The sequence below is a fragment of the Nycticebus coucang genome, chromosome 4, assembly GCF_027406575.1.
Source record: "Nycticebus coucang isolate mNycCou1 chromosome 4, mNycCou1.pri, whole genome shotgun sequence".
NCBI lineage: Eukaryota > Metazoa > Chordata > Mammalia > Primates > Lorisidae > Nycticebus > Nycticebus coucang.
Genome location: NC_069783.1, coordinates 103,091,259 through 103,106,730, shown reverse-complemented (window position 1 = coordinate 103,106,730; position 15,472 = coordinate 103,091,259). Strand labels below are relative to the sequence as shown.

Sequence of the window (15,472 nt, the reverse complement as noted above, 5' to 3'; positions counted from 1 at the left end):
CTGGTACAAATATCTTTGTTATAATGTGATTTTTGGTCTTCTGGGTATATACCTAGTAGAGGAATTATAGGATTGAATGGCAGATCTATTTTTAGATCTCTAAGTGTTCTCCAAACATCTTTCCAAAAGGAATGTATTAATTTGCATTCCCACCAGCAGAGTAGAAGTGTTCCCTGAGAAAAGGCTTTTAAATTTCGGCACCTTTTATAAAAAGTTGCAACTGAAACCAGCAATCATTTCCTTGTATAACCATCAACTCTGAGTATAATATGAATTATACCTAAGAATTGGAATTTACCTAGATGAGTTCTGGCTACTTTTTAAAAAAATGCAGAATCATATCATACAACATGGTGCCTTCAACAATTTGTGACACGATTTTGAAAAGGAAACTTTTGCCTCCATAATAAAAGGAAATAAGAATACTCTTTCCATAGTTGTCATCCAGTATCAAAAAATTTCATAGTCTTATTTACCCTTATAAAAGGTAAAATGATTTACCTTGCATGGACTATTTTGTTTCTTTTAGTTTGATATAATCCCATTTACCTACACTTGCATAGACTATTTCATTTCTCAGTAGTTCCTAAACACAAAATTATTTGTCTGGGCTTTCCAAAGTAAGAGACTAATACACAATGTATTAAACCAGCACAAGTCCACGAGCTAAAGAAAAAGGAATTGAATATAAAATGTTTGTCAACTTTATCCTTTCTTTTTTTTTTGTTTTTTTTTTTTTTAATTTGGCCGGGGCTGGGTTTGAACCCACCACCTCCGGCATATGGAATCGGCGCCCTACCCGCTGAGCCACAGGCGCCACCCAACTTTATCCTTTCTAATTTTTTTTTTTGAGACAGTGTCTCACTATATGTTGCCCTCCGTAGAGTGCTGTGACATCACAGCTCACTGCAACCTCAAACTCTTGGGCGAAAGCGATTCTCTTGCCTCAGCCTCCCAAGTAGCTGAGATTAGAGGCCCCCACCACAATGCCCCACTATTTTCGTTGCAGTTGTCTTTGTTGTTCAGCTGGCGCTGGCCAGGTTCGAACACGCCAGCCTCGGTGTATGTGGCTAGCACTGTAAAGGCATTGAGACTTCAGAGGTTTCTTGTGCCTGTCCATCCATCGTGAACACGACTCAGTCTTTTACTTTAACACTCTACAATGGCATCTTTATTATAGTGGGTGCCTCATTTTGTGACTTCCAGCTTCAATTGCGTGTTCTTCCCAAGGTTTCGTTTCATTATCATAACAAATTATTATTGTCTACAGTAGGTTGAATATATACTTGCTTTTGAGAATTAGACTGATTTTTTCCAGTATTCATTTACAGTGTTCAGCTTTGCCTGTGACAAACCAGGCTTAGCTTTTTGGAAACTTTTAGATACAAAAATATCGTAAGCTAAGTGAGGTCAGTGCAAATAGGCAAAGCAATCCTGAGCAAAAAGAACAAAGTTGGAGGTGTCACACTAATAGGCTTCAAAATATACTACAAAAGCTATAATCACCAGCACAACATGGTATTGGCTTAAAAACGGATGCACAGATGAGCTGGGCAGAGTAGAGAACCCAGAAATAAATTTACAACATACTTACAGCCAACTTGTTTTATTTATTTATTTTTTATTCAACTTACTTTGACAAAGGTACCAAGAACGTTCAAGGTTAGGACAGTCTCTTCGATAGGTGAGGCTGGGAAAGCTGTACATGCATATGCAGAAAAATAAAATGAGGTGCCTATTTCTCACCAAAAATATACACTCAGAAGTTGATATCACTGACTTTGATTATTAGACTGAAGATGTAAATGCAAGGCCTGAGACTATGGAACTCCCAGGAGAAATGCTTTAGGACTTTAGTCTGGGCAAAGATTTTGTAAAGAAGACATTAAAAGCGCAGGCAATAAAAGCAAAAATAGACAAATGGGATTATATCAAACTAAAAGACTCCTGCACAGGGCAGTGGCCTGTGGCTCAAAGAAGTAGGGCGCTGGCCCCCATGTGCTGGAGGTGGTGGGTTCAAACCCACCCCCGGCCAAAAACCACAAAAAAAAAAAAAAAAAAAAAAGACTCCCGCACAGCAAAGAAAATGATCATCAAAGTGAAGTGACAACCTGTAGAATGGGAGAAAATATTTGCAAACCATACATCCAATAAAGAACTAATTTCCGGAAAATACAATAATCTCAGCTTGTAATATTTTTGCTAGTGGAGGGTCTTGCCTAACTATTGATGGTTGATGACTGATTAGGGTGGCGGTTGCTGAAGGTTGGGGAGGGATGCTGTGGCAATTTCTTAAAATAAGACAGCAGTGAAGTTTTCCACATGAATGAACTCTTCCCTCATGAAATATTTCTCTGTAGCATGTGATGCTGTCTTGATGACATTTTACCCACAGTAGAACTTCTCTCAAAATTATGATCTTCTCAAGTCCTACTGCTACTTTATCAACTAAGTTTAGGTAATATTCTAAATCCTTTGTTGTAATTTCAACAATATGGCATCTTCACTAGGAGTAGATTCTATTTCAAGAAAACACTTTCTTTGCTCATTCATAAGAAGAAACTTCTCATTTATTCAAATTTCATCATAGCAACCCAGTCATATCTCCAGGCTTTGCTTCTATTTCTCTTGCCACTTTCACCACATCATCGGTTTCTTCCTCTGCTGGAATCTGGAGGCACTCAAAGTCATCCAAGAGGGTTAAAATCAACTTCAAAATCAACTTCTTCCAAACTCCTTTCAGGGTGATAGTTTGACTTCCTCTCGTGAATCATGAATGTTCTTAATGGCACATAAAATGATAACTGCTTTCCAGAAGGCAAGTGTGTTTACCGGAGTAGGACTTTCACTTTGCCCAGATCTATGAGAAGAATCACAATCTATGGCAGTTATAGCTTTATGATACATATTTCAATAAGACTTCAAATTCAGACTTAATTAATTGGATGCAGAATGGTTGCTGTGTTAGAGGTAAGCAAACAACATTAATCTTGTACATCTCTGTCACAGCTCTTGGGTGACTTGATGCTCTGTCAATGAACAGTAATGTTCTGAAAGTAATCTTTTTTTCCTGAGCAGTAGGTCTCCACAGTGGGCTTAAAATATTCAGTAAACCATGCTGTGAACAGACGTGCTCTTAACCAGGCTTTGCTGTTCCATTTATGGAGCGCAGGCAGAGTAGATTTAGCATAAAGTCTTAAGGTACCTGGGATATTCGGAATGGTAAGTGAACATTGGCTTCAACTTAAAGTCACCAACTGCATTAGGCCCTAACAAGAGAGTCAGCCTGACCTTCGAAACTTTGAAACTAAGCATTGATGTCTCCTCTTCAGCTATGAAAGTCCTAGATTACATCTTCCATTTTGTCTACATTGAAAGTCTGTTGTTTAGTGCAGCCACTTTCATCGATGATCTTAGCTAGATCTTCTGGATAACTTGTGGTTTCTACATCAGTATCTGCTGCTTCACTTTGCACTTTTATGTTATGGAAATGGCTTCATTCCCTAAACATTATGAATAAAACTTCACTAACTTCAAAAATTTTTTTTCTGTAGTTTTCTTTCAGTTTTTGTAGAAATTGAAGAGTTAGGAGTCCTACTCTGAATTATAGTTTGGTTTAAGGGAATCTTGAGGCTGTTTTACTCTACTCAGAACACTAAAATTTTCTCTCTTTCAGCAGCGAGGCTGTTTTACATTTGTGTGTTTACTGGAGTAGCACTTTAGATTTCCGTCAAGAACTTTATCCTTTGAATTCACAACTTGGCTATTTAGTGCAAGAGGCCTAGCTTTCAGCTTACTTTGGCTTTCAACATGCCTTTCTTATTAAGCTAAATCATTTCTAGATTTTGATTTAAAATGAGAGATGTGTGACTCTTCCCTTCACTTGAACACTTGGAGGACATTGTAGGGTTAGTAATTGGTCTAATACTGTTGTGTCTCAGGGAATAGGGAGGCCCAAGGAGAGGGAGGGAGACAGGGGAATAGGCAGTCAGTGGAGCAGTCAGAACACATACATTTATTAAGTTTATCTTCCTATATGAGTAAAATTTGTTGCATCCCCGATGACAAGAGTAACATGAAAAATCACTGATCATAAAGCACTATATAGATACGATGAACAAGTATGAAATACTGTGAGTTATTAACCTATGACACAGAGACATGCTGTTGGAAAACAGTGGCAATACACTTGCTCAACCTGGAGCTGTCAGAGACCTTTGATTTGTAAAAATGGCAATGTCTGTGAAGTAAGATAAAGTGAAGTGGAATGAAAAGATGTATGCCTGCAAATAAGCAGACATTCCATGGACTAGGAGACAGAAATGGGTGATAACATAGGTACTCAACATCATTAGTTATTAGCAAGAAATTTAAAGGCACAGGAAAACTGATTATTCTCAGGTCCCTAGAGTTCTCACACCAGGATTCTGTTTATCTCTTTGCACTCTCTGTTGGCTGCCTTTCTCTGCTCTTCCTGGACGTATCAGGGCTTCTGTGCTCTTTAGTCCCAAATCCGTATTCCTGAGAGAATCTAATCCACTAGAATTGGGTCAAAACTCTGCATCTGCGTCAGTTGATCATTGCTGGGCCTACCTGCACCTCTGTATGGTGGTGAGGCAAAAGTTCCCAGAAACGTAGGAGTTGGGGAGACTGTCGTCTCAAATGCCAGGCCAACATCTGGAGCGGTGACCACATGTTCAGAGTGAGCCCATCCTCGAAGGAAAACCAAGTTGGTTACTTTCATTATTTCTAGTGTTTTTTTTTAAAAATTTCAGATTAATGTGAGGGTACATAGGATTGTTACAATATTTACATGTTAGGTAAGGTCCCTATTGTAGTTGTGTCTCATTCCCAGGAGTCTGCCATATACCTTTATATTGTGCCTTGTTTTTTATTTTTATTTCAGAATACTATGGGGGTGCAAATGTTTTGGTTATATGACTTGCTTACATAGTTTGAATCAAAGTTATAAGTGTGCCCCTGAACCAGATAAGTGTGCATTATACCCATGAGGTGTGAATTTACTTCTCCCCTCTAACCCCTCCCACCTGTTTGCTTTCCATTGACTTAAACTACCAAATGTGCAAAGGGGTAGCTTAGAACCATATTCTGTGTTCATTCATACAATTTTTCTGTTTTTTCAAAGGAATAATTTGAAGGTCACAACTTGATTCTTTTTCATGTAGTTATATTTTTTTATTGAAAGTGAAAAGATTTTTTCCCCCTATGTATCTTATACATAACCAGATGCTTTCTAACACCCATGGATGAGAATTAGCTCAAAGATGCCTGCAAAACTGTATCAGGTTGTTTCCTTTGGTGAGTATTAATTGTGAAGCAAACTTGAATTTCAGATACCCAGGCAAAATAAGAGTCTGATCAAGTTGGAGTGACTATATTGCAATTTAATCATACATGAATGCTTTTTTGGTGCGTTATACCATTCACCAAGTACCAAAATGTATCTGTAGGGGAACCTTCAATACTCAATACACTCAATACTATACATTTCCAGCTCTATCATTAGCTAAAAGGGAGTTTAAGAAGAACACAAAGTACTGTATGCCTTTAGGACTGTAGCGTTAACTTGCAGTTCAGTTACAATTCTGCCAAAGTTTGTTTAATGGAGCATAAACAAAGTTCACTGCATACAAGAGATGCCTTAAAACCACAGAGGACGACTGGAACTTGGGGACGGTGCTTCAGTCTCCACTCCTCAGCTATTGTATGAATTCAGCTCTTAAGAAATAAAAAGATTAATGAGTGCACCCAGTCCAGGGCTGGAAAGCTGCTTCTCCCGAGGCCACCCACTGTCTGGCTGCCACATCCAATCCTTTCCCGGGTCAGTTTGGTTCCTCCTTCTTGTATTACTCTCTCTCTCTGCCTCTCCCATTTCCCAGTACAAATTTCTAAAGAACTCTAAGGATCTGCTTCTAACTAAACAAAGCTCTTCATCTAAGGTCACCTTTAGGTAGGCAGCCTCAGCCAGATACCTGCCTGTGGGGTGAATCAATGCTCTCTTGTCCTAAGAAAGGCCCAGTGTTGTTTCCATCTTCAGCTGGAAGGAGCGTGTCAGACATGGCAGGTCTATGTGGCATGTAAGGGTCAGTCTACAGTCTCTCAAGCATCTCACAGGTCCCAGTGGTGGCAGGACTGTAGTAAAGGACTTTGCAATTCCAACTTCTAAACCAATTAAAAACCCCAAAGAGACAGTATCTAACAGAAAAAGAGCAGTCATAAATTTATAATATACAGTTAAACATATTTAATAGAAATATTAAAATAATCATTACATCTCCTCTTATTGCTGAAACCATGAAAGAATATGCCTTTTGTAATCAAATTAATAATTTTTTATCATGCAAAAGATATTTTTGTTATTACATTCAAGTAGAGACTATTTCAAAACAAGTTTATATAGACTTCAAAAGGCTACACTCAAAGAAAAGTGAAATTGATTTAAATACTATTATAGTTTACTGTATGCTGCTGGCATACTCATATTCACAGTTTATAAAGTAAAAAAACTAAATTCTTATAACTCAGCTCTGAAATAGATGCATTTTCATTAATACATTCACTAATTAAGTCTGTTCTTCTAAGACAGGAAGAAAGAAATATTGAAATATTCTTTAAAGAACAAACTTAAGTCAGCAGCAAGTTTCAGTTAAACTAAGTTGGAAACCAATGTTCTATGTAACCAAAGTACAAAGTTCTCCAGTAAGACTGAAAATCAAGAGTCTAGTGGAAGGCTTAAGAGAACTTCCAAGAGCATACTGTGTGGTGATTTATTAACAAATATTAAAAATAGAATTCTAAAATTTTTGATTTAAGGACACAATTTTGATCTAGTCATTAAAACATATTCAGAGGCATCAAAGGCAAGTAACATTATTATCTAGGCTTATTCACAAAAACCATGAAAACGTGGCACTTTCTAAAGTCCATCCGATGGAAAGCCATAGAACGACATCATCTGCCCCGAAGCATTAGAGCACCAATTTCATAGTTAGATACAATGTTGAAAAATACAGTGGCTGCTGTGGCATGTTTTTATTTGGGGAGATGAAGTGAATTCTTAAAACAGACTCCTACTATGTAGCTTGAAAGTACTGGTCCCACACCAAAAGCCTGGAGAGACACCATTGAAAGCCCCCCAACTAGGTGGTGGTGGTGTTTTTTCTTAGTGTCATGCCAGCTAGTACTAGGGCTTCTGACAACATAATGAGTTCTGAGAAAATGTATTGTAGACGGAAAAACCCTTAGTTCATTTTAAACGAAATAACTTTTCTTTTAACTTAGCATAATTAACTATATTTATTTCCTAGTACCTAAATAAACATAAGTCAACTCTCCAATAAAGCATTTTCCTTCATAGTACGATCACATTTTCTCAGAAATTTATAACTAGTAACAAATCTATCTGCAAAATCTGACATTGCAATAAATAGTCTTGAAGCATTATTTTAAAAGCCTAAATTCCAGTTGGTACAGGACCAAAATTTAGTTTAACTTCAAAATTCACAGTACTGAGGTTCCAGAGAAGGGGGAGTGGAGTCATTCTTCATGTTTTCATTCTGGCAGCGTGCCTGGAGTGCACCTGAGGCAGAGGGCCGCGGACTGGTATCAACTCTACAGCTGCTATACTTCCACTTCCAGCTGAGACTTTAAAAACCTATTTGTCATATATATGTACAAACATATGTAGATGTGACCTTGTATACATACTTTTTGACAAAAAATGACAGTAATATATACATGAACGATTTTTGCAAAATGGATTCTATTTGGTTAATGAAGAATTTTCTTTCCACCAATCTATCGAAGTCCGGACCAACTATGCAGATAGGATGCCCATCCAGAAGAACGGGAAGCATTTTCTTCTTCACCTTGGAAAATTAAAAAAAAAAAAAAAAGACAAATTTTCTCAATGCGAAATCTATATTCTAGAATCATTCTATACTATAAGCAAGTAATATATTTTATACAGCAAACCTCCATAGCTGACCACCTCCTTAAATTGACCTAACTTTTATAAACCACACATGTATGTTATCAGTATAGTAGGTCTATTTTCTTATGTTGACCACCTCCCTATGTTGACCCATTTATTACAGGCCTTTGGATGGTCAGCTTACAGAGGTTGTACTATATTATATTACATTCCATCCTTTAGACAGTTATTATTCTAAATTTCTCTTTTTTTAAGGATATATTGAGCCAATTTAATAGCTACATTTATATGTATATTTTAACTCTAAAACACTGATATGCAAGGTGAAGCAATCTAGAACCATCAAATGGTTTAAACAAATCTAGCTATGGGTGGTGCTATGGCTTAGTGGGTAGGGCACCGGCCCCATATACCGAAGGTGGGGGTGGGGGGTTCGAACCCAGCCCTGGCCAAACTGCAACAAAAAATAGCTGGGCCTTGTGGTGGGTGTCTGTAGTCCCAGCTACTTGGGAGGGTGAGGCAAGAGAATCACTTAAGCCTAGGAGTTGGAGGTTGCTGTGAGCTGTGACCCCACCGCATTCTACTGAGGATGATAAAGTGAGACTCTGTCTCAAAAAAAAAAAAAAAGAAACCTAACTATGAAAATTATGCAGAAATAATTCTCTACAAATAATGTTACATACCAGTATATAAGAAATGCCTCCACTATTCTGAAATACCATCTTCTCATATCATATTTTGGTGTTGTGAATCAATGTCTATTCTTGAACATTCGAAATTTATTGTCTTCCTCTATTAGACAATCCCAAAATAAAGTTCTCAGCACAAGTAAGTACTGTTGTAATAGGGACTTTTTTTTTCTTTTTTAAATTCTTGTAAAATAGAAACCTTGGTCTGTGTTACTCAGCGGAGTGGTGGAGGCCAGACAACGCGGCCTGGAGTGTGGAGTTGCGAGCAGCACTGGGTTAACAGTGGCGGTGCCTCCAGGATGGCGCCCGTCCCTCTCAGCAGGCTTTTCTGTCGCCATTCGCTGAGCTGCCGGTCTTAACAGCTTTACAGTCATTTGTAATGGTTAACTCAGATTCCCTTGCTGTGGTTAACATTAAATCTAGGAGGTCCATAGGTTTAATGTAAGTGAACATGTTTAGTGATGTGCCTGACAAAAACAAGTAACCAAAATGGAACTTCCTTGAGGGCAGGCCTGTCTTGTATCTTGTTTCTCTATAACCTAGCCTGCCACGACCCTCGATCGGCGCCTGCTGGACCCTGGTAAGAGCAGCGCCTGCTGGGCCTCTGCACGCCCTGAAGAGGAACTCCGGGAGCCGCCTCAAACCCGCGTCCTCCCTCCTGTACCTTCCCTGCCTCCACACCAGCCGGCTCATCTGGCCAGGGACTCTGGTAGCTGCGTGCCCTATGGAGCCATTCTCCTGGCCAGAGACTGCTACACCCTTGGGCTCTCTGTGCCAAAGTCACTGGGCGCCAGGCACTCCCAGAACCGTGTGTACCACCTCCCGCCCTGTTGCTGGATACTGGAGCTGCTCCTACAACCAGAACTACCTGGCTGGGGAAGCCCCAGAGGAGCTACACAGGGTCACTCCCTACAAAGATCCAGCAACAATAGAGTGATCTCACTGGGGTCTAATCTTGGAGAGACACCTCCCCAACTCTGAGGACGGCCAGAGGAAATAGTGAAAAACAATCATGAGGCGAAATCAACGGAAATACTCTGGCAATATGAATAATCAGAGTAGATCAACTCCCCCAAGGAACAATGGGGCAGACACAGCACAAGATCCCATTTATAAACAAATAGCTGAGATGTCGGAAATTGAATTCAGAATCTGGATAGCAAATAAGATCGAATTAGAATTCCAAGCAAATAAGATCGAATTAGAATTCCAAGCAGTAACCCAAAAGATGTCTCAAGAGTTCAATGAATTCAAAGAATAAATGACCAAAGATTTTGACACATTGAGACAAGAAGTTGTAGCCCTCAAAGATCTGAGAAACACAGTAGAATCCCTCAGTAACAGAATGGAGCAAGCAGAAGAAAGGATTTCTGACATCGAAGACAAAGCTTTCGAATGCTCCTAAACTCTCAAAGAGGAAGAGAAATAGAGGGCAAAAACAGATCACTCTCTCAGAGAGCTCTGGGATAATTCAAAGAAAACCAATATTTGTCTTATAGGGATCCGTGAAAGTGATGAAATGGCTTCACAAGGCACAGAGTCTCTTCTCCATGAGATTATGAAGGAGAACTTTCTAGACATGCCAAGAGATTCTGAAATTCAGATAGCAGTTTCAGAACTCCAGCATGACTCAACCGAATAAGACATCCCCAGACACATCATAATCAATTTCACTAAAGTTAATATGAAGAAGAAAATTCTGAAAGCAGCCAGATGAAAGAAAACCAACACCTACAAGGGGAAGAATATTGAAATAACTGCAGTTCTCTCTGCTGAAACCTTTCAAGCTAGAAAAGGGGGACGGTCATCGACTTTTAATCTAAAACAAAATTACTTTCTTTTTTTTTTGTAGAGACAGAGTCTCACTATACTGCCCTCGGGTAGAGTGCCGTGGCGTCACATGGCTCACAGCAACCTCTAACTCTTGGGCTTATGGGATTCTCTTGCCTCAGCCTCCCAAGCAGCTGGGACTACAGGCGCCCGCCACAATGCCTGGCTATCTTTTGTTGCAGTTTGGCCGGGGCTGGGTTTGAACCCGCCACCCTCGGCATATGGGGCCGGCACCCTACTCACTGAGCCACAGGCGCCGCCCTAAAACAAAATTACTTTCAACCCAGGATCCTGTACCCAGCTAAACTGAGTTTCATTTATGACGGAGAAATTAAATACTTTAATGACATTCACATGTTGAAGAAATTTGCCATAACTAAACCAGCTCTCCAGGATATTCTCAGACCTATCCTTCATAAAGACCAGCATAACCCTCCACCACAAAAGTAAACCCACCCAGAAAATTTTGATGAAATTCCAACTTCCACAGTCGCAAAAGGATTAAAAATGTCCACCGGACTCTCAAAAGGCTTATCAATATTCTCAATTAATGTGAATGGTTTAAATTGTCCTCTAAAGAGGCACAGGTTGGCTGACTGGATACAAAAACTCAAGCCAGATATCTGCTGCATACAAGAATCCCATCTTACATTAAAAGAAAAACATAGATTCAAGGTGAAGGGATGGTCATCTATACTCAAGGCAAATGGAAAGCAGAAAAAAGCAGGCGTTGCAATCCTATTTGCAGATGCAATAGGCTTTAAACCAACCAAAATAAGGAAGGATAAGGATGGACACTTCATATTTGTTAAAGGTAATACTCAATACAATGAGATTTCAATTATTAATATTTATGCACTTAACCAGAATGCACCTCAATTTATAAGAGAAACTCTAACAGACTTGAGCAACTTGATTTCCTCTAGTTCGACAGTAGTTGGAGATTTTAACACAGTTTAGCAGTGCTGGATAGATCCTCCAAAAAGAAGCTAAGCAAACAAATTTTAGATTTAAACTTAACCATTCAACATCTGGACTTAACAGACATCTTCAGAACATTTCATCCCAACAAAACTGAGTACACATTCTTCTCATCAGTCCATGGAACATACTCCAAAATTGACCACATCCTAGGCCACAAATCTAACCTCAGCAAATTTAAAAAAATAGAAATTATTCCTTGCATCTTCTCAGACCATCATGGAATAAAAGTTGAACTCAATAACAACAGGAATCTGCATACCCATACAAAAATATGGGAGCTAAATAACCTTATGCTGAAGGATAGATGGGGTATAGACCATCTTAAGAAGGAAATCACCAAATTTCTGGAACAAAACAACAATCAAGACACGAATTATCAGAACCTCTGGGATACTGCAAAGGCAGTCCTAAGAGGGAAATTTATAGCACTGCAAGCCTTCCTCAAGAAAACGGAAAGAGAGGAAGTTAATAACTTAATGGGACATCTCAAGCAACTGGAGAAGGAAGAACATTCCAACCCCAAACCCAGCAGAAGAAAAGAAATAACCAAAATCAGAGCAGAATTAAATGAAATTGAAAACAAAAAAATTATACAACAGATCAATAAATCCAAAAGTTGGTTTTTTGAAAAGGTCAATAAAATAAACTTTTGGCCAACCTAACCAGGAAAAAAAAGAGTAAAATCTCTAATTTCATCAATCAGAAATGGTAAAGATGAAATAACAATAGACCCGTCAGAAATTCAAAAAATCCTTAATGAATATAACAAGAAACTTTACTCTCAGAAATATGAAAATCTGAAAGAAATCAACCAATACTTGGAAGTACGCCACCTACCAAGACTTAACCAGAATGAAGTGGAAATATTGAACAGCTATATCAAGTTCTGAAATAGCATCAATTATACAAACTCTCCCTAAAAAGAAAAGCCCAGGACTAGATGGCTTTACGTCAGAATTCTACCAAACCTTTAAAGAGAACTAGTACCTATATTACTAAACTTCTTCCAAAACATATAAAAAGAAGGAAAACTACTCAACACATTCTACGAAGCAAACATCACCTTGATCCCTAGGGATCAGGGAAAGACCCAACAAGAAAAGAAAATTATAGACTAATATCACTAATGAATATTGATGCAAAAATACTCAATAAGATCCTTAGAAACAGAATCCAACAACGCATCAAAAAAATTATACACTATGACCAAGTGGGATTTATCCCAGGCTCTCAAGGCTGGTTCAATATACATAAATCTATAAATGTAATTCAGCACATGAACAAACTAAAAAATAAAGACCATATGATTCTCTCAATTGCAGAAAAAGCTTTTGATAATATCCAGCATCCCTTCATGATCAGAACACTTAAGAAAATTGGTATAGAAAGGACATTTCTTAAACTAATAGAGGCCATCTACAGCAAACCCACAGCCAATATTGTATTGAATGGAGTTAAATTGAAATCATTTCCACTTAGATCAGGAACCAGGCAAGGTTGCCCATTGTCTCCATTGCTCTTTAACATCGTAATGGAAGTTTTAGCCATTGCAACTCTGTGGGATTACCCTAAAACAGAACCATTCTTTTTTTTTGGACAGAGTCTCACTATGTTGCCCTCTACAGAGTGCTGTGTCGTCACAGCTCACAACAACTTCAAACTCTTAGACTTAAGTGATTCTCTTGCCTCAGCCTCCCAAGTAGCTGGGACTACAGGCCACCCGTCACAACGCCCGGCTATTTTTATGTTGCAGTTGTCATTGTTTGGCAGGCCATTGCAATTAGGGAAGAAAAGGCGATCAAGGGTATCCACATAGGGTCAGAAGAGGTCAAACTTTCACTCTTCACAGATGATGTGATCATATACCTGGAAAACACTAGGGATTCTACTACAAAACTTTTAGAAGTGATCAAGGATCTGGATAACAAGCTCTCAATCCAGGGGGGAAAAGCCTCCAAGTCAACATCTAAAAATTCTTCTTAGAGACATCAGCTACTTGCAAAATAAAATCTTTTCCTTTTTAATTTAAATTGCCCTCACTGTCATACCCTTTAAAAATTGCCTTCATAACACCCTTAAAAAGGAAAGTAATGCCATAGAATAGAGGATAGTACTCTGGAATTAAATAAGAAACTTCAGCAAATGGAGTGCTCAGGTTTGACAAGAAAAACAGGTGAAGTTCAAACAATACTGTCAGTTAAAAACTATAAACCTGTGTCTATGGCACTGGTCACAGACGAAGAAAAACCAAAATGTTTTCATTCCAACAGAAAGGACAAAAGTGAAAACCCTAACTACTGGACCTCAAAACCACTAACCAAGAGAACTTTTTTAATTTAAACCTTGGCTTAACTACAGAATTCTAAGCCTTATTTTTGATCAACCTGGGATCCATGGCAACCCTTTTGCTACCTGGGACTTGGAAGGATAGTAGATATAAATCAGGCTGCTGGACCCCAAGGCTAGTGACACTATTATAACCTCCACAGCTCTGGAGTCAACCTGAGGGGCTGGGATATGGGATATCTGATTTTTCCATAAAAATTTCCTAGAAAGAGAGAGAAAGAAAAGAAGGAGGTAGTGGAAGGCTGGGGAAAGAGCCTGGGCAGTCTATTTAAGAGGTAATACAAAAACTTTCTCTACACTGAAAGTGTTCTGAAGACAGGTCTTTATGGGACACTTCGACCCCACCCCAGTTTTAATGATACATGGTTAGGACCCCAGGAGACATTCTGAAAGACGAAACTGCACACATGGAAAGTTTTTCTCCCTAGTTCATTAGCTCCCCCATCACCCTTCTACCCCATTCCCACCCAATCCCACCCTTCTCCATGACCAAAAATATCAAATCAGTAAGGAAGGTGTGGGCTTCTTGCCCGGCCACGCCTCTTTTGCATATTTCTTCTTCTTGGGTTCATTTACAGCTTCAGGGTTATAGACTGCAGGGTTTGGTGCTGGGTTCATATTCACTGCTGATGGTACAACAGGAGTCAAGTCCACGTCAGGGGCGAGGTTCGGGTATGGCATGGGCAAGCCACCGATGAGCGCTGTCCCATGGATGCCATGCGGCTGGGAGCCGGCCTCATTGTGTGTTGGGGGCAGGGCCCCGTAGAGTCCTCCACTGAAGGCAAAGTTCTGCATGCGCCTGTTTCCTGATTCCTCCAGGCCCAGAGAGCCAGGGCCATCCACTCGCTTCTTCTTGACTGGGACCACTGCAGTTTGCACCATATTCCTAAAGCGACCAACTGAGGGATCCACATCCTCTGGGTTGATGATCTCATCATCCTCACTGAATGTCACCCGTGAGTTCTTCCTCTTCCTCTTTGGTCTCTGAATGTCCAGATTTCCCTCCTCAATGGTGAGGGTAGAAATCTGCTTATTGTGGGCAGTGTTGAACTCTGTCAGGTTATCAAGCTCGGTTTCTTCCTCTGGAAGTCCCAGTAAGCCTTTGAGTTCATCATCCTCTCCACCCATCTTCTCATCTCCTTTCACAGCTGATGGCAATGTCTGAGGCTTCTCACGCAGAGTGTATGCCCTTGTGGATGCACCAAAAGAGACCGTGGAATCGATGGGAATTTGCTGAGGCTTGTGTGGTTCCAACCGTATATGACCTAAGAAAGTGCCATGTGTACTATTGAGATCTATCAGGAAAACTCTCTTCAGATGCTTGTGGTAGACCAGTGCAGCGTGGACCCGAGAGCAAGACTGGTGGTCAATGGTAAAGTCACACAAATCAGGGTTTCTCCCAAATAAGTAATACTTCTTCTCATCAATAATCAGTTTTGTTGCTCAGGCTGGTCTGGTCTTGAACTCCTTAGCTCAAGCAATCCACCCGCCTTGGCTTCCCAGAGTGCTAGGATTACAGGCGTGAGCCACCGCGCCCAGCTTCAGCCCTCAATTAGTTTGTCTCCTTTGACTACATCTAGATGTAAACCAGGAGGAGGCTTACCTGCCCAGGTCGGGCAGTCGAACAGCGGGAGGCCTGGAACCTGAGTTCGCGGCTGCCGCCATCTTG

The 15,472-nt window shown here is 39.8% G+C and overlaps 2 protein-coding genes across 3 annotated transcripts in view; both read right to left on the bottom strand.

Moving 5' to 3' along the window:
* Window positions 1-6,250: 6,250 nt before the first annotated feature.
* GCC2 (GRIP and coiled-coil domain containing 2) overlaps window positions 6,251-15,472 on the bottom strand; it is a 49,664-nt gene continuing 40,442 nt past the window's right edge. For both annotated transcript variants that reach the window (XM_053588173.1, XM_053588174.1), the window contains one exon: window positions 6,251-7,889. In XM_053588173.1, coding sequence (XP_053444148.1) covers window positions 7,819-7,889 — 71 coding nt within the window. In that variant the 3' untranslated portion in view covers window positions 6,251-7,818. The remainder of the gene's footprint in view (window positions 7,890-15,472) is intronic.
* LOC128583704 (nuclear inhibitor of protein phosphatase 1-like) lies at window positions 13,365-15,451 on the bottom strand. The gene has a single exon (XM_053588175.1). The coding sequence runs from the start codon at window positions 14,929-14,931 to the stop codon at window positions 14,302-14,304; it is 630 nt and encodes a 209-aa protein (XP_053444150.1). The 5' UTR covers window positions 14,932-15,451; the 3' UTR covers window positions 13,365-14,301.